The sequence below is a fragment of the Trematomus bernacchii genome, unplaced genomic scaffold (assembly GCF_902827165.1).
Source record: "Trematomus bernacchii unplaced genomic scaffold, fTreBer1.1, whole genome shotgun sequence".
Classification (NCBI taxonomy): Eukaryota; Metazoa; Chordata; class Actinopteri; order Perciformes; family Nototheniidae; genus Trematomus; species Trematomus bernacchii.
This window is the reverse complement of record NW_022987739.1, coordinates 23,918,990-23,942,867: the sequence shown is the minus strand read 5'-3', so window position 1 is coordinate 23,942,867 and position 23,878 is coordinate 23,918,990. Positions and strand designations below refer to the sequence as shown.

Below are 23,878 nucleotides of genomic sequence, written 5' to 3'. Positions count from 1 at the left end.
TAGTGGAGAGCCAAACCTTGACTGCTTATCTGGAATGGGAAAGAGTAGTCACATCAATACTTATATTATGATGTTTGACCCTTGCTGTAGGCTAGTACAAAACAAATAAATATTGGTTAAATACACAACATCTGTCTCGACACCTTATTTGTTCACTTACTGTACTGCAATATTGGCGTCTCTTAATTTGCATAGCATGCCACAGATACATGTGATCACTTTGGGAATAGTTTTATTGTGATCTTTGACCATCAAAACATGGGTCTAGACACATTATTTGTTCATTTATCTGCAATATTTGCTGAGATAGAGTGAAAAGTGTGAAAATTCCGTTTTTGGTAATGGTGACACTAATTTGCATAAAAAATACATGTGGGACATCCAGACAACATTTTAACATAGCTCATCATTTTCTACATACTTTTTCCACTTAGGAAACACTGATTATAAGTATATTTCTGTGTCGGTGCAAAATACACCGTTCTTGGTACAAGACTAAAATGCTATTTTCTTGTAATGGCGGCACTAATTAGCATAATAGCATGCCACAGACACATGTGATCACTTTAAGAATAGTTTTATTGTGTTCCTTGACCCTCAAAACATGGATCTGGATACCTTATTTGTTCAGTTATCTGCAATAATGGCTGAGATATAGTGAAAGTTGTAAAAAGAGTGAAACTCGATTTTTAGGGTAAATAAACACTAATTTGGGAAAAAAATATACGTGGGACAATTTGCCAACTTTTTAACATAGCTAATCGTTTTCTACACCATTTTTCCAATCTAGAAAAGCTGATTAGAAGTATATTTCAGGGGGGTGCATGATACCCCCTTCTACCCACCCAACTAATTAGTCTACCAGCTAAATCATGTGGAGAGTGCGGTTTTAACCCGGATGTTGTCCTCACTACTCACCCTGTTGTCTCCTGGAAGACGGGCACTGAACAGTGGTTATTGTGGGCCAAGTTTTTGAATCCATGACTGAGCAGTTATCTTTCACCAATGAAATGACCATCTGAATCTGAATCTGACCAGTTGCATTCTCTTAGCCCGGAATGATCAGAACTCACTCCTGTGAACTGACACTCCGCTTCTGGGTTCCACTCATTCCATTCCATTCAATGTGCTTTATTTTCAAAAAGTTAAGAACTGATCAGATTCAAAAGGAAAGGAAATGTTAAATATGTTCATAAAATAAAATGAATTGCAGATATAGAATGAACACTCACTCTTTCTTCTATATTTTACTTGGTAAGAAGCATCTCTAAGTTTTGTTTTCAATTGTTTAACCTATCTCTACCTAACATAACTATTTCTGATCATCTATATGACTGTTAACTAATAATAATAATACTATTGTATTTTGTAAAATTATCACTATAAATTGATGATAATGATAATTGTTACTTATTGCTTCTGTTGTTATTGCTATTTATTTTTAATTGTTCTATCTTATTTTACTTTATCCCCTAAATCAGGGGAATCCACACTTTTTTCACTGAGGGCCACATACAGAAAAACATACGAAGGACTGGGCCTCTCGCTGGAGGTGAGGTATTTTGCCTCATATGTTAAGTTATAAGTTAGCAAAATCAATCAAATGTGGGTAAATAATGCTTGATACTTGAATATGCTTTAAGAAAAAAGGGTTTCATTTATTTCCAAAAAGTTAAGCCTTAGATTGCTTATAATAAGGATATTTCAGTCAGACAACTCACGTGTTTCTTAATATGTTTATTATAAGCAGCATATAGTTTGAGTTTGGCATCTAGGCTCGGGCCTCATCACTCCACAGATTTACAAAGAACATTGAGTGATGATTAGATAACTATCCCCCGAGCCTACAGGTGGAAGCTGGGGTGGTAGTGGGGCAGGCGAGCAGCAGCAACACGAAACACAGCAGGAACATGAACGTAGCAATAGCAAGTGAATACAGCAGTGGCAGCAGCAGCATGAGCGAGGCAGAGGCAGGAAGACCTAGCAGCTTAACCCTTCTTTTGCGTTCGGTCATACCCCCCTTCCCATACTATTTTCGGTCAAAATTGACACAGTGATATCTCTGGAACCCCTTATCCAATTTTGATGGTTGACATCTCATTTGAACAGTCAAAGCAAGTAGAATCAAGGGGTGACAGACAGAATGACACCAGGGGCGAATTTCATGTTATAATCCTGCAGTAAGTTCAAAGATAGTGCTTACTGTACAGTACTGTATATTATAAAAATGCTTGCCATGTAGGCTGTGTTTACTGGAGATGGAAATGCGTTAGTTGGTGTTGTAGCTGAGATTCTTCCCATTCCAATGATGTATGGGATGTATTGATTTGATACAAGCAAGTCAGTGCTTCATTGTGTACTTTCAACTACAGTATATGGTCCGGACCCACCGGTGGGCCCATCAAGTTCAGCATTCACTGCATTCACTGTGATGAATGTAAAATAAGACACTGATACTGCTTTCCTCAATGAACATTTAGAGAAAAATAAATATTCAGGGCTCCTCTCCCTCAGGGGCCTCTTCCTGGTCTGTTGACTGTTGGTCAGGCTCATAGTCTGGATCGCTGTTGTCTTCCATTTCTGAGACATCGTCCTCTATGTCTGGTTCAATCTCCTCTTCATCCGGTTCAAAACATTTGTCCAGAGCCTCTCTGACAGAAAATCGACTAATCGGTCGCCTACTCATTGTGTCAATGAGTCAAATGTGAGCAAGGCACAAATATAACTGCATGAGAGACAGTAATGGAAGGGCATTTACTGCGAGAAAGTGAGAGGTTTTTCTTTCTCGAGGGGCACAGAGCTCGCACCTGTGAGAAGTTATGATACATTGTATCATACAGCGCGAGTATGTGTGTGTGTGTGTGTGTGTGTGTGTGTGTGTGTGTGTGTGTGTGTGTGTGTGTGTGTGTGTGTGTGTGTGTGTGTGTGTGTGTGTGTGTGTGTGTGTGTGTGTGGAGATGTTTTCCATCTGCAGGATGAAAATAATACACTCATACCCATTCATTTCCTATGGCGAAAACATCGCTGTTGAATAAATCACTAAAAAATCTATACAAGTGGTGATCATCAATTGTATATGTTCAGAGGCCTAGTGTGGAGGATAACATAAGGTCTTGAGGCAATCGGATGAAAAACACAATATTTATGATCAAAAACAAAGTCACTCGCGGTCACTTTTGACCCGAAACGGAAGAGAAGGTTTAAATAGAACGGCATGTTTAGGAGAATGTGTTTGGTTGGTTGTAAGAGGGACGAGGTGCGTCACGTGTTAATGTATCATTGGTGCTCGAGTTGACTGCCTGAACTAGTTTGCAGGCTTCGCCCCATATATGAAGGTTATATTTCAAGCGTGTTATGCAAATAAGTTATTGGGCTTTTTTTTTTATCAACTAAGATTTGTCAGAGAATGTTTTCAACTTTAATTGACTGAATTTGTTTGAAAACAGCATTGTATACATTTTACTTGAACCTGTTAACACTGTAATAAATGTATTATTAAGTTAAGTTGTTTTGTTACTTACCCATATTTAAGGATTACATAAAGTCAGGATGTCAGACTGACCAAGTTTTCTAAACTTAACACAAAAAGTAAGGCAATTTGTGTTTGGTAGATAATTTCTATGTTGTAACAATGATTTTTGGCAAAAAATCTTATACCGTTGGAAAGCCTGTTTATTTACCTTTCCAATGGTACCACATTTGTGAGGAACAAGCATTTGTGTGATGAGCAGCAGATCTGCGTATGTGGGGTGCGCCCATGAAAAATGTGACAAATCTCCTCTGCCAATGCCAAACAGCTTTTTTTGCTGCTCACTCTAGTTTGGTGTTGTTTGGTGGATTGAAGTCTGATAAATAAAGACATGTTGGCAACAATTGATTTATTAACTATTTATTTATTTAACAAGCAGCCTCAGTAGCGTGTGGAAGAATCAAACTCAGCCACAACAGCCTCTCCTCCTCATGCTGTCACCAGCCTGCTCACACTCTGCTGTGGGATGGCATCCCATTCTTCAACCAGCATTTGTCCCAAGTCAGCCAACACGGTTGTGTTGGTCACTCTGGCACGGACAGCAAGGCCAAGTTGATCCCAAAATGGGGTTCAATGGGGTTGAGGTCAGGACTGCAGGCAGGCCATCCTCTCCACTCCTACTCTATTGGTGCAGCAAGCAGCAAAGCGTTCTCCGCGTCTTCTCCACACTGTGACCCTACGATCCAAGTGCCGAAGGCAGAATATGGACTCATTGCTGAACATAATGTTCCTCCACATGTTGAGGTTCCAGTGCAAGTGGGCCTGATGGTGAAGGGCAGTCATGGAAGGCCTCCTGGCATCCGTACGAGACTGGAGAGTGGCTGCTGTTTGGCATTGGCAGAGGAGATTTGTCACATTCTTCATGGGCGCAGCCCACATACTCAGCTCTGCTTTTCATCCCACAAATGCTTGTTCCTCACAAATGTGGTACCATTGGAAACGTAAGAAAACAGGCTTTCCAACGGTATAAGATGTATTGCCAAAAAGCATTGTTAGAACATAGAAATCATCTACCAAACACAAATTGCCTTACTTTTTGTGTTAAAAGGCTTCTGGGTAAGCAGCTCTAAAAAGTAGTGTTTTTAGCCTCGACTTAAAAGAACTCAGCATTGGTGAAGACCTCAGGTTTTCTGGAAGTTTGTTCCATTTGTGGGGAGCATAAAAACTAAAAGCAGCTTCGGCGTGTTTGGTTCTGAGCCGGGGAACAATGAGTAAGCCCGCCCCCGATGATCTCAGAGATCTGGGGGGCTCATAACAGGGCAGCATGTCAGACATATATTGGGGACTCCCAAACCATTTCATGCTTTATAAGTTAGCAATATCATTTTAAAATCGATTCTGTAAGCTACTGGTAGCCAGTGCAGAGATCTGAGTAGCCTACTGGGGTGATGTGTTCTACTCTTTTTGTTTTGGTCAGGACTCTGGCAGCGGCGTTCTGGATTAGTCGTAGTTTTTTAAGCGATTTTTTACAGAGAACTGTAAATACACTATTACAGTAATCAAGCCTGCTAAAAACAAATGCGTGAACTAGTTTTTCAAGGTCTTGTTGAGACATGAATGTTAAGTCTGGCTATGTTTTTCAGGTGATAGTATGCTGATAGTATATCAACATCATTCATTCTAAATGTACCAATGCCAAAAGAAACCTTAAAAATATAACACTTGATTTTACAGATATTGCCATTTAAACATAAATTGGGTACACATAATGCAAAATACTGAGGTGCGGTCCTCAGGTTATCCTGACGGTGATGCTGCTTTTGTCTGATGGTCTGTGTGAGGTGAGTCTGTTCAGAAAACATCACAACAGGAACTTCAGGAGCATCTGGTCACTCAGACGACCTGAACAACAGCAGATTCACTGTTACATTGCACTGTCATGTTATAACATCAAAGTATGGTAAAGTTTACTACAACATGTGTGTGGTTTTAACAACATAAAAGATAATGACAAATGATTTTTATCAAGTATAGAGTAACACATTGATTGACAGAACATCTGACTTGAGTGTAAGTTGTGACAAAGTCTTTAAAATATGCGAGAGGTTCCAATAATGATGTATGACCATAGAGACCTGGGGACATTTTATTTGATATGTTACACTGGAAATGCAATGTAGATGCTGCAGTACAATATTACAATATTACAGTACAGTGTCATATTACAGTACATTTTCATTAATATTACAGTACAGTGTCACTAATATTACAGTACAGTGTCATATTTCAGTACAGTTTCACTAATATTACAGTACAGTGTCTTAATATTACAGTGCAGTGTCACTAATATTACAGTACAGTGTCATATGTCAGTACAGTGTCACTAATATTACATCCTGACGACTATAGCTATCTTAAACAGCCTGTGTAACAGTTACACTTATTTTGTATTATTTAGTTGTTTTATATTGTTTTTATACATATGTTATATAGCATATCATGTCTTTTCATGTTAACCTTAAACTTAAAGCTGTAATACACAGAATCTAAAAATATATAAAGGAGTTAAAATTAGCACAGCAGCAGTAAAATGCAGCATACACAGTAATAAAGCAGTTGTATTAATCCAAAAACATCTGATATAGCAGCAAACTGGGATCATTTTACTGACTTATTTTACTTTTAATACTTGAAGTACATGATAGTACTTACAGTACATACTTTTACTTAAGTAAGGTTATGATTGCTTTGACTTCTACTAGTAGGCTAGTGATATTTTCACAGTATGGGGATTACGAAAGGATTTGTTGATTTTATCCACCCCAGCATCTGAATAAGATATTGGTTTTACACAGTAGTGGGGAAGTTACGAAGTACATTTATTTACTTAAGTATGAATTTTAAGGTTATTGTACTTTACTTTCGTACATTTATGCTACAGCTTAATTACTTTATAAATATAACTTTAACACCAAAAGTATAAAATGTTAAACCTTTAATTTGAAGTGGATTAAAATATACAACATGATATTCAGGTACCGCTGACAATGAGTTTCCTATTAAACGTGAATATTTGCTGCTTTTCTTTTAAAATATGTTTTCAATAATTAATTATTTGAATAATAGTTTTTTTCTGCAATGAGTACTTTTGATGTTAACACTTCAAGTACATTTTCCTGATCATGATTCATTTTTAAATCCTTTTACCATGTGTAAATGGAGGATTCTCACTTGTGATGGAGTATTAGTGTAGCATCAGAGTCGGGAAGTAACTACCTTTACTCAAGTAGCCTACTGTACTTAAGTACAATGTTGAGATACTTGTACTTTACTTGAGTATTTCCGTTTTAAGCTACTTTCTACTTCGACTCCACTACAATTCTGAGTTAAATTGTGTACTTTTACTCCACTACATTTATTTCATACATTTAGTTACTTTACAGATTTGGATTATTGGTGTGAAATATAATCAACTCTTAAATCAGACTTTAGTTACACCTGGAGAAAATTCACAAGCTACCCTGCAGTATACAAAGTCATTAAAACTAGCTGCACCTTTACCAACGTTGATGAATCAATAATTATAATTAAAACACATATTATTCTGAAATTGACCAATCTGCATAATGAGTCATTTTACTTCCGGTAGGCTACTTCCTATATTTTGATGCTAATACTTTTTTACTTTTACCTGGGGAACATTTTGATGCAGGACTTTTACTTGTAACAGAGTTTTCCTACACTCTGGTACTTCTACTTTTACTCAAGTACAAGATCTGAGTACTTCTTCAACCTTACACATAATTGGGGCAACAAAGCTCTCGAAAACTATGCATGGATATGAAGACTTTTGGCCAGCTGTTTGGGCAGATTGCACGTGTTTACCCCCCCACCCCGCACACAGACGAGACAGAGAGCTTGTCGTGGGCTCGTCCGCTTTTCTTTTAACTGCCGGGTTTGTTAAAAACGTATTTTGTGATTTTTCGAGCAACCAGTGTTTGTTTACAAGTTCTTCCCACGCTGCACGCGCCTGCCCTGCAGTACCTCCGCTCCTCGTCCCACAGTATGAAAACCTCTGGATCTGTACAGTCTATGCTCTGGATGCGCCATACTACACAGTTACTTTCCACACATCACTTCCACTTTCGTGATATCATGTTATGTATCGCTACGTCATCTGTCGTTTCCCTTTTCCAAAAGTTTCCACAGCTACGCCCTCTCGTCTATAAAACATCTCAATATGCGGAAGTAGACCTTATTACAACCATCGCCGCCACACTTCTTTATGCTCTCTCCGCCGACAACATGAACTTCAAAGTTACTAACCCCACATTTAGGCTTTTTGCAGTCGGTAAGTTGAAAAAGTTGTTTTTACGCATCTAGAGGTCAAACCGAGCTACTGACTTATGAGTCGGTTGTTAAATGACACTTCAGGAATGTCTTCAAATGTAAACCTGAAAAAAAGAATACAAATAAATTGTAATTTCATGAATCAAATCACATTAAAGACATGTAAATTAAAAGACATTGTACTTTTTTGTGTAAAAAAAAAAAAAAAAAAAATGCATGTGGTCGGTGGGTTAAAAGTTAAGACAAAGTAATAATACAGAAAACATTTTAAGGTAAATAATAATAAGGGACCGCCCTGCTGAAAAAACCAGCATAGACCAGCATAGTGTTGACCATGATAAATATCATGTTTAAATAGCGAGACAGCTCTTTGATCAACTAATCTGAATCTAATCTACACACTGAGTTTATCTTTGAAAAACCAAAGCTTATCTACTTACCAAAACACTTTCCCGCTTCACTCAGCTCTGTTTAGTTGCTGTTCATTCATACTGTACGTGCAGCTAATCTGTATTTATATGTTATTATAAAACAAACTCAAACTATTAAACATGTGCTGTGATAAGCAGGTCGACTCACCTCTTAATCAGCTCCTGTCATCTCAGTTCCTCCTTCACTGCAGACTTCCTCTTTCTTGATATTCAGAATTTCAGTCTCCAAAATAAAAATCAGCTTGCGTCCTGGCCAATCCACATTTGTCTGTCTTAATGCCTTTAAGGAGCCCTGTTGTAATTGTAATTTGAGCCTCTTCTGGGACATGTGTATATGCTTAAATGTTCAAAAAGCTCTTTATTTTTCTGATGCTGCTTGTTTTCACCCTCTGTCTGAAACCGGAGCCCGACCTACTCTAATTGGTTAGCTGGCCGGCTCTGTTGTGATTGGTCTTAGAGATGTCCCGCCACATAGCCTATCACGTATAATGTGTTGGAGCGCTTGAAAATAGAAGCGTGAGTGTTACATTGTGATGTCACTACATTAAGGAAGTAAACAAAGGAGTCCAATGCAGGTGTTTCAGGCAGGGGGGGAGTATGTGGGAGAGAAATTACCTCTGGAGGGAACTTTGGGGAATTTAGCCTTTGCAGACCATTTACATGCACCTACATAAACCTATATAACACATTAGCAGTCCGGAAAATTAAATAAGTATGAAGTAAAAATTGACATTTATGTGTGGACTGCAAATGTTGAATATAGCATCGCTGGCCCCAGAGAAAGAACATTGTACATACCATACATCCTCATTGTGTACTTGCATGTGTATGGCTTGACAACAGAGTTACTAGTTAGCATGTTAGCTTGCTAATAATAGCATTGCATCTGCATTACAATATCTTAATAATGTATAACAACAATAATAATGTTCATGACATTCCTGTAAGAAATTAGTTAACATGTTAATGTCTGAATTTAGTTTTTTAATAACTTACATTTTTCTTCTTTTCAGCATTCTCAGCTCTTGCAGTGATGCTTGCAGCTGCAGCAGATGCTTCACCAGAACTAACCTGCAACGTCACCAAAACACCAGATGGGTTCCTTCACCTACTGTCCCGCTCCTCCGATTGTAATACCAGCTGGGTGGACAAAAATGTAAGTCATTGTAACCAGTTTACACAGTTTAGGAAGCTAGGATCAGACTGAAGGATGTTTTTTATCGTCACTGGGTCAGATAAGGCAATCTTAGAGCCATAAATTCTTCTTTACACAGTAAAGTTATTTTGGTGTCCTCCCTTGTGTGTTTCTGACACCCTGAGAGCAGTGCCAGTAGGAGTTCAATCCCCCCTGCAGGTTAAGCCTGGCCAGATCACCTGTTAGTTCACCTGTATTTATGGACACAGAACATTCGAAAATATGTTTTTTTTTTATAATCACTGTTACAGAGTGCAGAAAGAAGTTACCACTAGGACTCTAACGAGATGGGGTTAAAAAAAACTTGAGCAGGAAACTCACATTTTGTATTTGGTGTTATAAACAATATAATTGACCTTTTGCCGATACTAGTTTTAATTAACCCTTTCATGCATAGAGGTCACTACAGTGGACAGCTATTCAAAAGGTGTTTTCTTGTATATGCATTGTTTTTTTTTGCATAGTTGCACCATCAGCCACTACATAGGACCCTATTGCATCATCCCATACACTGCTACTCAGTGGAAAGTCAGTGTAAGTGCATGATACATGTCTCTAAACCAAGATGGACGACAGAAAGCCACATGGACCAAGTCACCCATCTATATCTTGCCAATCCTTTCATGGAAAGCGCTCCCTGCAGGTATAACAAATGTGGTGACATCAAGTAACAACTAAGGAATCATATAATTCATAAATTATCAAAGTATTGATTTTATGTTTGCAGGAAATCATGATTAACCACCTGTCCACTACAGTGGACGTCATGCATCACTGGCTATATTTCAACTACAATTCATACTGGTACTGCTGCTGCTGTACCCAGGGCCGTCCCTCCCAACAGGCAGATCACGCAGACTGTGTGGGGCCTCACCTTGTGGAGGGGGCCACACCTTGCGGAGGGGGGCCTCATCTGAGGCGCACCTATGTGCTTATGTGGTGCAATTAGGGTGGCGCGGCACGGTTTCGCCGCTGCGAGGCTCCACTAGCACTCATCAAATAACTGTGCGTGGGGCCTCAAATTGGCCCCTGGCCCTGGTTATTCTTGAAAATATTTCATCTGCAATATATTTTTGCGCCGTAAATCTTTGCACTTTTAAACACCTCTCTTACCTCAGGATGTGTCCCAGCTGCCTTCAAACATGCCGTGGTTAAGCCACTCCTTAAAAAGAAAAATCTCGACCCCTCCATTCTCGCAAATTTTAGGCCCATCTCCCAGCTACCTTTTTTATCAAAAGCCCTGGAGCGAGTAGTCTACGCCCAGCTGCAGTCTTTTTTAACCACGCATGGAATCCATGAAAAGTTCCAGTCTGGCTTCAAACCCATGCACAGCACTGAAACAGCCCTTTTAAGAGTTTTTAATGATCTGCTCCTAGCCGCCGACTCAGGTAGCCCAGCTGTCTTGGTGCTGTTAGACCTGACAGCTGCCTTTGACACTGTGGACCATAGCATCCTGCTGTCACGGCTTGAACAGTCCGCTGGCATCACAGGCTCTGCCCTTGCATGGTTCAGGTCCTACCTGACAGACCGTAGCTTCTCGGTACAGCTAGGTGCCTTCTCCTCTGCCAAAGCCCCTCTTACCTGTGGGGTTCCCCAAGGCTCGATTCTGGGCCCCATCCTTTTTCTACTGTACATACTGCCCCTAGGTTCAATACTCACAAAACATAACATTCCCTTCCACTGCTACGCCGACGATGTACAGATATATCTGCCTCTCAAAGCAAATGTCACACACTCACTACAGCAGCTGATGGACTGCTTTGCAGAGATAAAATCCTGGCTGAGCAAAAACTTCCTCAACCTCAACGAGAGCAAGACCGAGGTCATCTTTTTTGGACCGCAACCTCCAGCCTCTCCGGTTGATATTCTGGGCTCTATCAAAAAAAACATCCTCCCCTCGGTCATGAACCTTGGAGTGACATTCACCAGCACTTTTAAATTTGACAAGCAGGTCAGCACCGTAGTAAAATCCTGCTTTTTTAAAATAAGACTATTGGCCAAAACCAAGTCGTATTTATCTTTTAAAGACTTAGAAAGGGTTATTAACGCCTTTGTAACCTCGAGACTGGACTATTGTAACGTTCTGTATGTGGGTATGGACCAGGCCTCAATCAAACGCTTACAGCTAGTCCAAAACGCTGCTGCACGTTTGCTGACTGGTCACAAAAAGCGCGACCACATCACCCCTATTCTGGCCTCACTACACTGGCTTCCAGTTCGGTTCAGAATTGATTTTAAAATCCTTTTATTTGTTTTTAAAGCACTAAATGGGCTGGCTCCGGCCTATATACTGTAGCTGAACTCCTCCAGCGCTACACCCCAGCCAGAGCTTTAAGGTCTGCTGACCAGCTGCTGCTGGTAGTGCCCAAGACCAGGCTAAAAACCCGAGGGCACCGAGCCTTCGCAGCAGCTGGCCCTAGGCTCTGGAACACTCTGCCCCTCCATGTGAGGTCGGCCCAGACCCTAGGGGTTTTTAAATCAAAACTAAAAACACACTTCTTCTCTCTGGCTTTCTAGTTAGAGCAGAGCACGACTCCTGACTATTCCGTGTGTTTTATTCTTATTTTGTTTTTTTAAGTTATATCTGTTGTAATTTATTGTCGTTTATTGTGTTTTGTAGTAATGTGTTTTTATTACATGTACAGCACTTTGGCTCGACCAAAAATCGCTTTTAAATGTGCTTTATAAATAAAACCTGATTTGATTTGATTTGATTTGAAATCAATATACTTATGTTATTATAATGTAATTTTAAGTTTGCACATCTTTATTTATAATTTTTTCCAAATTTACATATTTTCAGTTCAAACCCTGAACGCATACTGTCCACCTGAGTGGACATATTAAAATCTATTTTAAAAAAATAGATAAAAAAATAAATAATTGTCAAATCTTGTTTTTCATGCCCCAAGAGCAATAATAACACTTGGTAAAAAAATCCTGACTGAGGTTTTCATAATTCATGCATGAAAGGGTAGAGCTTTAACCCATCACAATGTAACTCTATGCTCTGCTAACGTTAGCTGTTAGCCCCGTATTTAGTACTGACCTGCCCACTGGTTGCTAACAGCTATCAGCTAACAGCTAACTCCCTCTCCTGCTGACTTTAACACAGAGTGGTCGGTTCACAATTATCCTCATCAAATCAATGGAGACTTTTAGGTTTGAATCACCATCTCTAAGTCATCTCTTCATTGCGTCTGTCACAGTTTAGTCATATTGATAGTATCAGTCACTCATTTCATAACATTTGACCTTGCAACTGTCAATGAAACTAGAGATAACATGTTGTGAGTTCAGCTCTCTGGTAGTCGCTGCGGGAGTGAAATAGCATTGCTTTAAGCCATGCAAGCAGCATTGCTTACAGCTAAATGCTAACATCAGCATTCTCACAATGACAAATCTAACATTTAATTGTTTAGAAGTTATAATGTTTACCATGTTCATTTGAACTAAACCAGTATGTTTGCTGTCCTTAAAAAAAAGGGGGAGTCGTTCCACACTTTCACATCAGTGTGGAAAACCTTTGTAGTGAAATCTGTTTTTTGCAAGCAGTAAACATGCCTTCGAACTGTAAAATGTGAAATTACATTTTACATATAACATTTATATGGGCGCAATAACTTTAACCAGATGCTTTGAAATCCAAAGAATCTGCATAATCTATGCTCTTTTACAAGAGAGGATACTCTTATTTGTAAAAAAAGACAAAATGTTGTGACAGTAGTGCAATAGTTGTATGAACTGTCATTCAAAAGATAAAAAATCGACTAACTTTGTGCTTTATTAGTTAATCTGACGTCTTATTGAACCCGGCTGTCTGTGTTTTTATTTCCCAGGGAGTAGTCCTCGCCCGGAACCAGGTCTACGATAAAAATAAAGTCCAGAGCCTGACGGACCAGTCCCTCACCTCGAAACTATGCCACGACAACATTGACTATACAAGCACCTGTGGTGTAAGTACATTCACTTAACCCTTATGTTGTGTGCGGGTCTCCCGTGACCCGTTTCAAGTTAAAATGATATAATAACTACGCTCTAGTTTTTTTTATCGGAACAAGGCTTCATGATATCCTCCACAACAGCTATATAAACACTACAATAATAATAATAATAATAATAGCTTGGATTTATATAGCGCCTTTCATGGGACCCAAGGTCGCTTTAACAAAGAAGAATAGGGCAAAAACAAACATAACAAAACAAAAGGCAGTCAGACAACCAGTCAGACAGACAAAACAACAGATAGATTTAGGGGCCAAAGGCCTTAGTAAACAGATGGGTCTTGAGGGCCCTTTTGAAGGCGTCAAGTGTGGGGATGTTGCGGATCTCTGCAGGGAGAGCGTTCCAGAGGGTGGGGGCTGCCACACTGAAGGCTCTGTCCCCGAAGGTTCGCAGGTTGGTGCGGGGGGTGGTGAGCAGGCCAGAGTCTGAAGACCGCAGGTTCCGGGGTGGGGCATGTGGGTGGAGGATGTCCGATAGGTACTGGGGGGCATGGGCATGGAGGGACTTGTAGGTGAGGAGGAGGATTTTGTAAGATATGCAGGACTTGACCGGCCGCCAGTGGAGGTGGATGAGGGTGGGAGTGATGTGCTGCCACGGCTTTGTATTTGTGAGTACCCTAGCAGCACAGTTTTTTTGTCCAGGGTTTTGTTGGGAACCCCAAACAGGACACCATTGCAGTAGTCCAAGCGGGAGGTGACAAACGCATGAACTAGGGTTTCGGCAACCGACTCCGAGAGTGACGGTCGGAGTCTGGCAATGTTCTTTAGGTGGAAAAAGGCCGATTTGGTCACAGACTTGACGTGGGAGTGGAAGGAAAGGGTGGAGTCGAGGATGACACCCAGGTTGCGGGCTTCAGGAGATGGGGAGATGGAGCAGCCGTCGACCTCGAGGATGAAATCACCAACCTTCTGGAGCAGCGCCTTGGGTGCCACAACCATGAGCTCTGTTTTTTACTACAGAACTGATTTTGACAATTTTAGCCAAGTCTGAAGGTGGACCCAGCAGCATTGTTTTGGGTGACTCTGGGTCAGATTTGGCCCAATCAAGATTCATCTTTGACTTTAGACACGCCCCCCCCCCCACCCCACCCCCTTCATCCACTGTAACAATAGTTTTTCGCAACATGCACCTGGTCTCCCCTCCCTCTGGCCCCCCTCCCCCACGGGAACTCGACCTTTCACAAAGAATATGTACACTAACACTTGAACCCGAACACACATATGCATGCACGTGTGCAATATGTGGTGTAATGTGGTTTGGGGCCATAAAATTAAATTACAACAGGATTGTACGGTTATGAATGCATTATAAGTTAGTTATGATGTAGTTGAAACAATATGGGATGATAGTAATTATTTTACTAGAGTGTTTTGGACTGAGATAAATCATGGGTCAAAAAGACCCGCAAACATCATGAACGGTAACAGCTTTCGAACACAACACAAGGGTTAAGATCACAGTTCAAATCATAGATGGGAGTATATTGAACACATTTCAGATGTGTTAAAGTCACATAGCATTACATTACATGTTACTTGTTAGACGCTTTTATCCAAAGCGACTTTCCCCACAGGAGCAATTTGGGGTGAAGTGTCTCAGGGACACAACGACATGCAGACTGCAGTGGGGTTTGAACCTGTGCTCCTTTGATCCGAACACTAACGCTCTATTCACTGCGCCACACGCCTCCTGATAGCATGAGCACAGAGGGAGTTTAAGATATTTCTATTTCTGTAATGTCACATATGAAGAGTTCCCCTACAATCTAGGCATACTATGATGTGGGAGGTTCAACGAATAGTTGTCAATACTGAAACACCTCTGAACTGGAATGAAATGATTCAAGTTCTATTCTAAGTTTTTCACAATTAGTGTCGGAATTATACAGTTTTAGTCTTTGTTAAACAGTTGTTATTGAGTGAAAGAAGCTAAACATTGTATAACAGCAAATTCCAACATTTTAAACAATGGTGTAGATGCAATTTTTTAAATAAAAATAGGATAAGTTTAGAAAATATAATGCAACAGACTCTCTCTCTCTTCACCTTTATTCATTTGTAATATAAGTATACATAATTTGACAAAAAAAGAGCCAAATTGCACTATAAAAACAGACTTAAAGATTGTCTGTAGATATCCTGATAATATCCAGCGTTATTGTGTCACCAGTTATCAGAAACAGTAATAAGAAAATCTTACATTGTGACAGCACTATTTGACAAATCAACCCAACATTTCGCACATGGCCTCATTATGCGTCGCGTCCCATAGCAACCTCTTCCAGGTTCATCTCTGACATGCTGCTGTTGGCTCCATTTGCACTTACCTGAAAATAAACACATGGAATCACAAACACAAACAAATTATATATATATATAATGCATTGTTTTATATTAAACCAGTTGGTCTTAAATCCAAAAATAAATATCCATAATTTTATCTGACATTTTACTGTTTTCTTCTCCATGTTTCTTCAGTCAAATTCGGATTCCTCAAAGGACAACAGACTGGTGAGTAACACACATTTTCTGAAATCAAATTTCCGGCACTTTGTATTTTTGGATCATCTCTCAAGAGTTTATACTTCTACTTGAATTACTGGTTACTGCATTTTATAGCACATGAGAAAATGCATACATAATTCAGTAAAACTATAACAAGCAACTTTTACCCAGCTTATATGATAGCGTTTATATAAGGGAACATGTTACCAAATCCGCATTTTTTTATCCCAACAACATTTTAAAAATGGATCGTATTAGTTATATTTAATCTATTTATTTTATATTTCGTGATTAAACACCAAGTTTAATCTGAGGCTGATGGGAATGTCATTATTTCTGCATGTATTTAGTCATAAACACATAGTATTAGACACATTCAAAATGTTGACCGGATGACGGAGATAGATTAAAGTGAAAGTACATTTTGTCAGGTTTTTTGCGTATTTGTATTATTTTAGTGCGGCTAAAAGAGCTCACCTGTTGTCCCCGACTACGGGTAGATGATAAATAGTCCTTACCAAAACTCCTCTTAAAAAATGAAAGCCCACAAAAAATGTATGAGCACAAAATATTAAATTAAACTATATTATATAAAATACTTCAAACGTTTTTTGTCTGATATAGGCCAAATAGTTTTTCTTCAAATAGGTATTTTTTTAATGTAAATTCTGCTATTTCTCGTGTTTTTTATGGCCAAAAAATGTATGCTTTTTTCCCTTTTTATCTGGAAAATGTTTAGAAATAAGCTAAAAATGCCGAACATTATTTCTAAGACCTCAAGGTGACATATTTAAATATATTTTTAGTTTGACCAACAGTTGAAGCCCCTAAAAGTGTTTAGCTCATTATTATTCTGAAAAAGCAGCAAAAAGCGATGACCACATTTTTTGCAATCTCACACTTGAAAATCTTAGTGTGCACTTCCTGTCTCTGTACAGAACAAATCCTGAAAAAACGCATAATAATTTAATCTGTTACATTTTTAAGTAACTGACTACAAATCCAAAGCAGCGGTTATGTTAACCTGAAGATCTTTGCGGAATGTTAGCATTGTGTTTGTCCACAGTTGTTAAAATCTGTTGAATATTTACTAGTTCTAATTATATCCTTCTCTGTGTATCTCCTTCTTCCTTTAGACCGACGAGAGAGCCCACTGCACATGTAAGTATCGCATTAATGTTGCGAAACTTTAATGTGAAAAACATATTTTGAATGTGAGTATTTGTAAACCGCCCCCCTCCTGTAACTGTCAAAGACTCTTTTTACTAATTATGTGGGAGGTTCAAATAAAGTTGGAAAAACTAAAACACCACTGAGCTTTCATAACCTACACTGATACTCCGCTTTTTAACTGCTATTGAAAAGTTTGTAATTTCAGTTTATAGAAGGCTCCTTTAAAAATTAATGTCATTTTGTTTTATACTTTGAGAGCAAAGGTTAAAGCAGACTGACATTATCAAAGGCTAAAAGAGACAAAGAGTAGATTGAAGGGTTCAAAGAAATATAGAGAAATACTAAAGATTTTAACAAGTTATTTTCCATCCCCCTGTTTTTATAGGAGTATCTGTCTGGAGAAATGCAAATTCATCTTCTTCTCTGAGTTTTTACTCTTTTAGCAATACAAATACTGTTTTTTTTCAGACACCTGCAGCAGCCCTATCTGGGATCCTAAGGCCTCTCAACCAACCCCAGGTGAGTCAACACGTCTCGACAAATACACTAAACTTTGTCATTATAGGACCATTGCTTTGCGTGTGTTAATACCACTTAATGGTCTGCTGACAGCAGTTTACATTTCTTACATTTGAAACATGTATAACAGCCCTGTCTCCTAGAAATTAAGCAGAGAAGAAAACTACAATAGAGAGCAAAACAAACTAATTCAGCAAATAAAGTAATTCAATAAATAAATTAAATAATGAATAAAGAGCATTAAAATACAGATACATAAAATAGAGTAAGAGCAAATATATTGCAAAGGAAATCATATGTGGTCTACCTTCTAGCTACATTTCAAGTAGATAAGAAAAGAGTCTTCCTGTATCTTTCAGTTTGTAGTTCACCCACAAAGTGTCAATTGTAAGAAGCACAGTGGACGAGAATAAAGAATGCTACACTCTTGTTTGTTTGATTATCAGGAAGCAGTTAGTTTTGCTTACAGCATCTGAAGGAATTCCCCTACTGTGGTTTATATTCAGCAGACAATGTTGCAAAACCTGTTCTTGATTTTCTGGACCTGACTGTGTGACAGAGATATGGGGTTTTCACATTACAATAACCGATTAAAGATGTAACAGTTCTGAACAGATTAACAGACAGTAGTTATTACTATTGATTTGTAATATATGTTAACACTTTACAGTATCAAGGTAATAGAATATGAATACTATTATATTATTATTTAATAGCTTAAGTATGGCATTTGTTTGCTAATTTCTATATCTTCTTTAGGTTCTTAAAAAAGATTAACGATCTGGTTATAATTATTCAATAAAGTGCCTACATAAATGTTTCATTAAGCCAGGTTAATGTACCACATATTTAATCCCAACTGTGAGTTTAACAAAGAGGGGAGAAAACCTAAATAAAACATTGGTTTGCCTTCACTCACAACACGTCACTCAAAGGGACAGCAAACAGGAAGAGACACAACATGACCACAAAGAAACCTAAGTGCGGGAACGTTAACGCAAATCAATCACATTACCAAGTTTACCAATTGATTGTGATTAACGCCAATACATTTAGTAACTGATTGAAAACGCTATATTAGACTAATGTTGACCTAAGAGTAGTGAGACAGACAGACCATCCAGAGAACCAGGGTGCCAGCATTGCTAAGAACTCATTTACAATGGTTTAGTCAAATAAAAATGGCATAAAACGACCTGTTTCCTATTTCTCATTTCAGTGACCCCTATGGCGAATCATAATCATAATCTGACCTGGCAAATTCTGCTTGGTGTTGTCAGTGTCGGTGTCGGTGTCCTCATGGCTGTGATCTTGTACATCAAATGCAGAAAGAAAAAAGCTTGTCGACCTGTGGTGAATTATATTGAGGAACAGGATGTCATGGTGGAGATGGCGGACGTCAACTAAAAGATAAAAACAGACCTCTAGTCTAAATTTGACCACTGTTTTTCATACTGTATGTAATGAGGTCAGTGCCTTACAGACAATAGAGGGCTACATATACACAAAATGTTAACCGGAAATGTTTATATATATGGGATTTGTTACATTATAATGTTTTTTTAAGTAACAGAGAGAGGAAGGATGAAGGCATACAGGCATTGCATATGAAGTGTGATTGCACTTTGTTCCGAAGTCCAGGAGCCAAAAAGAGACGAGCTAGCTGTTTAAAAAGTTCATGGAAAAATAACAAGATTTATGTTATTTTTTTAAAGAAGAAAGAAATGGTGCTTTTGGAGTCAGATTTGCTGAATAATCAGCAAACCACTGTGCTTGGTCATCCTTTTCAAGGGGGAATCAAGCAGGAAAACCTTTGTGTGACCTTTTGTTAGCTTCCCAACACAACGTCAATTCCATTAGTTAGAATCCCCCACTTAAATATCAACTTTAAAGTGGACCTATCATGCTACATTTAAATGATATATTGTAGGGCCATACCTATATAAGGTATATTTATACGTTTCTGTTTTCAAAATACCAAACAGATCATGCATTTTAGCCATGCCTCATTTCGCTCTATGTGCTGTTTGCTGTCTACGGGTCTGATTCTGCTGACCACGCCCCCCTGCAGGAGAGGGGAGATGTGCTCTGATCAGCTGCTGGGCTGTCAGAAGAGGGGGAGAAAAAGAGATCTCCGTCCTCCGTGTTTTATTATATAGAGTCGTTATTCATTTGTTTTAAAGGGTGGGTGTTTGTCATCTGCTGGTGGACTAACCGGAGAGAATTACAGTGCTTGCCTCGACGGGGAGGGATTGCATTGCAGCGGGAGCAAACGTTTGCCTCGGGGAGGGAGAAAAAAAGCCAGAAGGGTAACCATGGTAACCAAGTCTTCTTCGCTGCTTTTGTGGCAGACTACAGCGCCACTTACAGGCCTGGCATATGTACTACAGCGTCTCCAGCGCTTTTCGAACGGCAATGGCCTGTCTCCTCCTGATTGGTGGAGTTGGCCCAATAGCCGTAGCGCCACCGTCCTGACGTCAGGACAGTGTTCAAATCTGGATCAGTTTTTATCAGATCCGTTGCAGCCCCTTTTTTAGAGATTTGGGTATGGAGGAAAATAGAGAGGGTTGTGTTTTCTGACACTTGGTGAGTTCCCTGGAACACCGGGGACACATATTCATGTATAAAAGACGTACAAAAGTGCATTTTGCATGATAGGTCCCCTTTAAGTAAGGTTATGATTGCTTTGACTTCTACTAGTAGTGATATGTTCACAGTATGGGGAAAGTATTCTCCAGATCCATTTTCTGGGGTAAAGAAATGCATTCTTTATCCTGGATGTAGATAAGTTTAAATACTATACAACCACAAACCCTGTGCATAACTGTGGTGGTAAGCCATAAAGGCCCAACAGTAGCCGATAACAGTCCCCATTAACCAATGGTTGGCTTGGTGTGTCAGGGCTTTCAGCTCCATCTACTGCAACAGTCAAAACAGGCTTCAAACCCAACATCTGATCCATGGTGACGAATAAGGGATTTGGAACAAAATAAGGGAGAGATTTTTCAATCAGGTTATCTGACAGTACCATAATGTGGACTGTCAGAGCTATTACTGATTGATAGTGTTACTGATCTTCCTTCTGTGTAAGATGGGAGATTTATTTATAATAATTTATACTATATACATATATATATATATATATATATATATTATCTGAAAGTTCCTGTTACAGAAGAGTTCAATGTTTGATACAAAGACTAAAATGAACGTACAAGCGTGGAGTTTGTGCAGATGTCAGTTGTATGCCCTCAGGGCTCCTGGACTTGGGTTTAACTGGTAATCGGCATCACGTTTTTTTAACATCTTTGCTGTTAGATCCTAAAGGGTTGAATCTGTTACTTTTATATCCTCTTTTATTTGGAGTTTCTGCTACTTAAAGCTGTATTAACTGTTTTTGAGGTGAAGAAAAAGCACGTTAAAAAACAAAAACTGTGACAACTTTGTTATCTGACAACAGATAAAAAGTAAAATACGTAAAGATATGAAGTTTGCCATCATATATAATCACACAGCAAATGTTTGGAATATTTTGCTTAATATAAGAAAATGAATAATTGATCATTTATCAAAACTGTTGCCGAGTAAACCCAAAAGGAGTTAAAGAGCTCTGTAAAGCTGCACGGTTATGGATTCATCACAAGGAGTGACCCCCTTTCAATTACAGTCTCTTTTGATCTAATCACATTACAACAATAATGAATGCAGCTTTAAAGACAGAGAACTATTGATAAAGTTAAATGATGTAAACTGTTAATGGTTAGTTACCATTTTAAAATGACAACTCCCCAATACTCAAGTTAAATGATTATGGATTTTGTGTGTTTTACATAAAGGTTTTGGGGTATGGTAATACAAAATAATGTTTTGTTGTCAGCATTATTAACCATGAAATGATGTTGCCTACAGTTTATCTTTATGGCCTAATGCAAATGTTGTATGCTAATAAAAGTGATTTTTAACTTCTCAATTGTATTTCTTTGAAAGTAAATTAACTTTGTCTCAAAAATCAATGTGCAAAGATTTACTGATCGTAAAGTCACATTTTCATTATTTTGCAGATTGATTTTCTTGATATAAAACATATGATCAGCTTAGAAAAGACGATGAATTATTATAATCTACATATACATATGTTAATAGATAACCATGGAATGATTACGCTTATGACTACTCTTACTTTCATATTTTTCAGACCATTTTGAACTTTATTACTTCTCAGCCTTTTAAAGTGGATCAAATAAAGGAGTATTTACAATGAGATATTTCTACTTTTACTTTTTTCCCCAGGCTAGGTGCGCTAAAACAATTTTTTGCCTGATATAGACACATTGTTTGTCTCCCGTTGGTAGGTCATTGTGGCTATGCAGCAACATGTTAGCTTCATCATTTTGGGGGGGGGGGGAGAAGAATTGTCTTCAAGTGATCCAGATTGTGCTAGATAACCTTCCACACTTTAACAGACCCTCAAGTACTATATAAAATATGTTTCTATAGACCAGCTTTATTCATATTTTAGCCTAAAATGGTAGACTGTTAGAGTGTGACAAACTGATTAACAGCATCAAATCCCAGAGGATCTCCTTTGTGAAGGCTGGAGCGCTCCCCAGTACCACAGCTGAAGTTTCCACATCACATTGACACGACCACTCTGAGGCCAGAGATCCTCCTGGTTTCGGAGAAAACCACATCACCATGTTGGAGAGGTTGAGGTTGGCTGCAGGGGCTTTGCGGGGCAATCACTCTACAAAGCCCTTAGTGCAGTGGGCCTCACAGGTACAAAGAGGAGAGCATCCCATCACTGAGGCAGCAGAGAGCCTGGAGATGGCTCTGGATCAGGAGAGGCGGTCCATGGGGAGGAGCTAATGCCACCTGAACACAAGTCGCCATGCAGGACGTGGGTGTATGATGTTGAAAGACCCGAGACCTGATGTCCATCACTGACCAGGATCCAATAATGACCGCCTAGCTGCACATTATCCCTAACTTAACAGACTCTAGTCTAAAATGTCTAAATTGACCAATCAGAATACAGTATTCAACTAAGCCATGTAATAAAAACATATAATTAACTTGTACACAGAAATTCATACTTTGTACTTTTATTGATTTTAAAGTGTGAACATTTCAACCTTTTTGTCATTCAGTGCTTCAGGAATAGAACTCAGGCAAGTTAGTCAATCATATCTATTCAAATCAGAAGCTTTGAAAAAACATTTAAAAAATGTCCTCAATTAAAAGAAGATTCTTTATGAACATAAATGAAAATGCCACATAGCACTTTTAGAGGATATAATATCTCACATCTTACAGGGAACAATGTCTGATGGGAAATGTAGTTGTGAAAGGATTGTTCTTTTTGGTCATTAAAATCAATGTAATGCTCCAATTCTTTACTTATTGACCACAAACTCACACATGAAGCAGATCTAGGAGGGGACTTTACCAGAGGTCTAAGAGGGAACTCTAAAATCTACAGAGTTTTTAATATGCCTAGATAAAATATCCCGTCTCAACGGCTGCAACAAAGAGAGTTGGAGAAAGATAGAATCAGCACTTTTGGAACAGGAAGAGAAATAGAGGGATATGAGGCATGGCTAGAATGGGTGATCTGTTTACCAAAACACTTCACAGACATATTTTTTATATTCTTTTATGAGACCTATGCTATTGCCTAAAAATAGCATGATAGGTGACCTTTAAGGGATTCTTGTTTTAAAGTGATTGGTATGATTCCAAAGTGTACCAACAATACCTGACTATCCTATGCAGCTGTTGTTACTCATGGATGCTAACAAAAATAAATAAAGGAAAAGTTAAAGATGTGTCTATCAAAGAAAAACATTTAAATGTTTTTTGACATAATCAGTCACAGTAGTTTAGAACTATAAAATATCACACACTCAAAAGTCCACTTATTTTTAGATCCACATTTATTGTCGGTATAAAATAGAGCTAAAGTGCTAAAAATGGCATACCTTTGGAATTTATCTAAATGTAATTAATTTAGAAATCATGTACGCAAGGATGTCAGTGGATCTCAGGCCTAGGCTCCACGGGAACGAAAACGGGTTGAATCCGCATATTTCTCTTGCGTATAGCCCTTTTTGCTACACGACGCCGTAACGGAACGGTAGAAACGGACCCTGCAAACGACAACGGGTCCAAAGGTGGATAGATCTGGGAACGGAGCGCTCTGGGGGGTCCAACGGGGCCGTGTGGTAGCCATACG

At 38.8% G+C, this 23,878-nt stretch overlaps 1 protein-coding gene and 1 pseudogene across 2 annotated transcripts; one reads left to right on the top strand and one right to left on the bottom strand.

The window, feature by feature from the left end:
• LOC117495161 overlaps nucleotides 1-23,878 on the bottom strand; it is a 527,883-nt pseudogene that overhangs the window by 164,390 nt on the left and 339,615 nt on the right.
• Nucleotides 7,266-21,956, top strand: LOC117495806. 2 transcript variants are annotated; one of them, XM_034147339.1, is made up of 7 exons: nucleotides 7,266-7,820; nucleotides 9,264-9,406; nucleotides 13,285-13,401; nucleotides 15,928-15,960; nucleotides 17,091-17,115; nucleotides 17,596-17,646; nucleotides 18,866-19,599. In XM_034147339.1, exons 1-7 carry the CDS (start codon nucleotides 7,535-7,537, stop codon nucleotides 19,051-19,053), a joined length of 843 nt encoding a protein of 280 aa, XP_034003230.1. In that variant the 5' UTR covers nucleotides 7,266-7,534; the 3' UTR covers nucleotides 19,054-19,599. The 2 variants fall into 2 exon arrangements, with proteins under 2 accessions (XP_034003230.1, XP_034003231.1); XM_034147340.1 differs by lacking the exon at nucleotides 18,866-19,599 and adding an exon at nucleotides 21,937-21,956 and having other exon boundaries at nucleotides 7,273-7,820.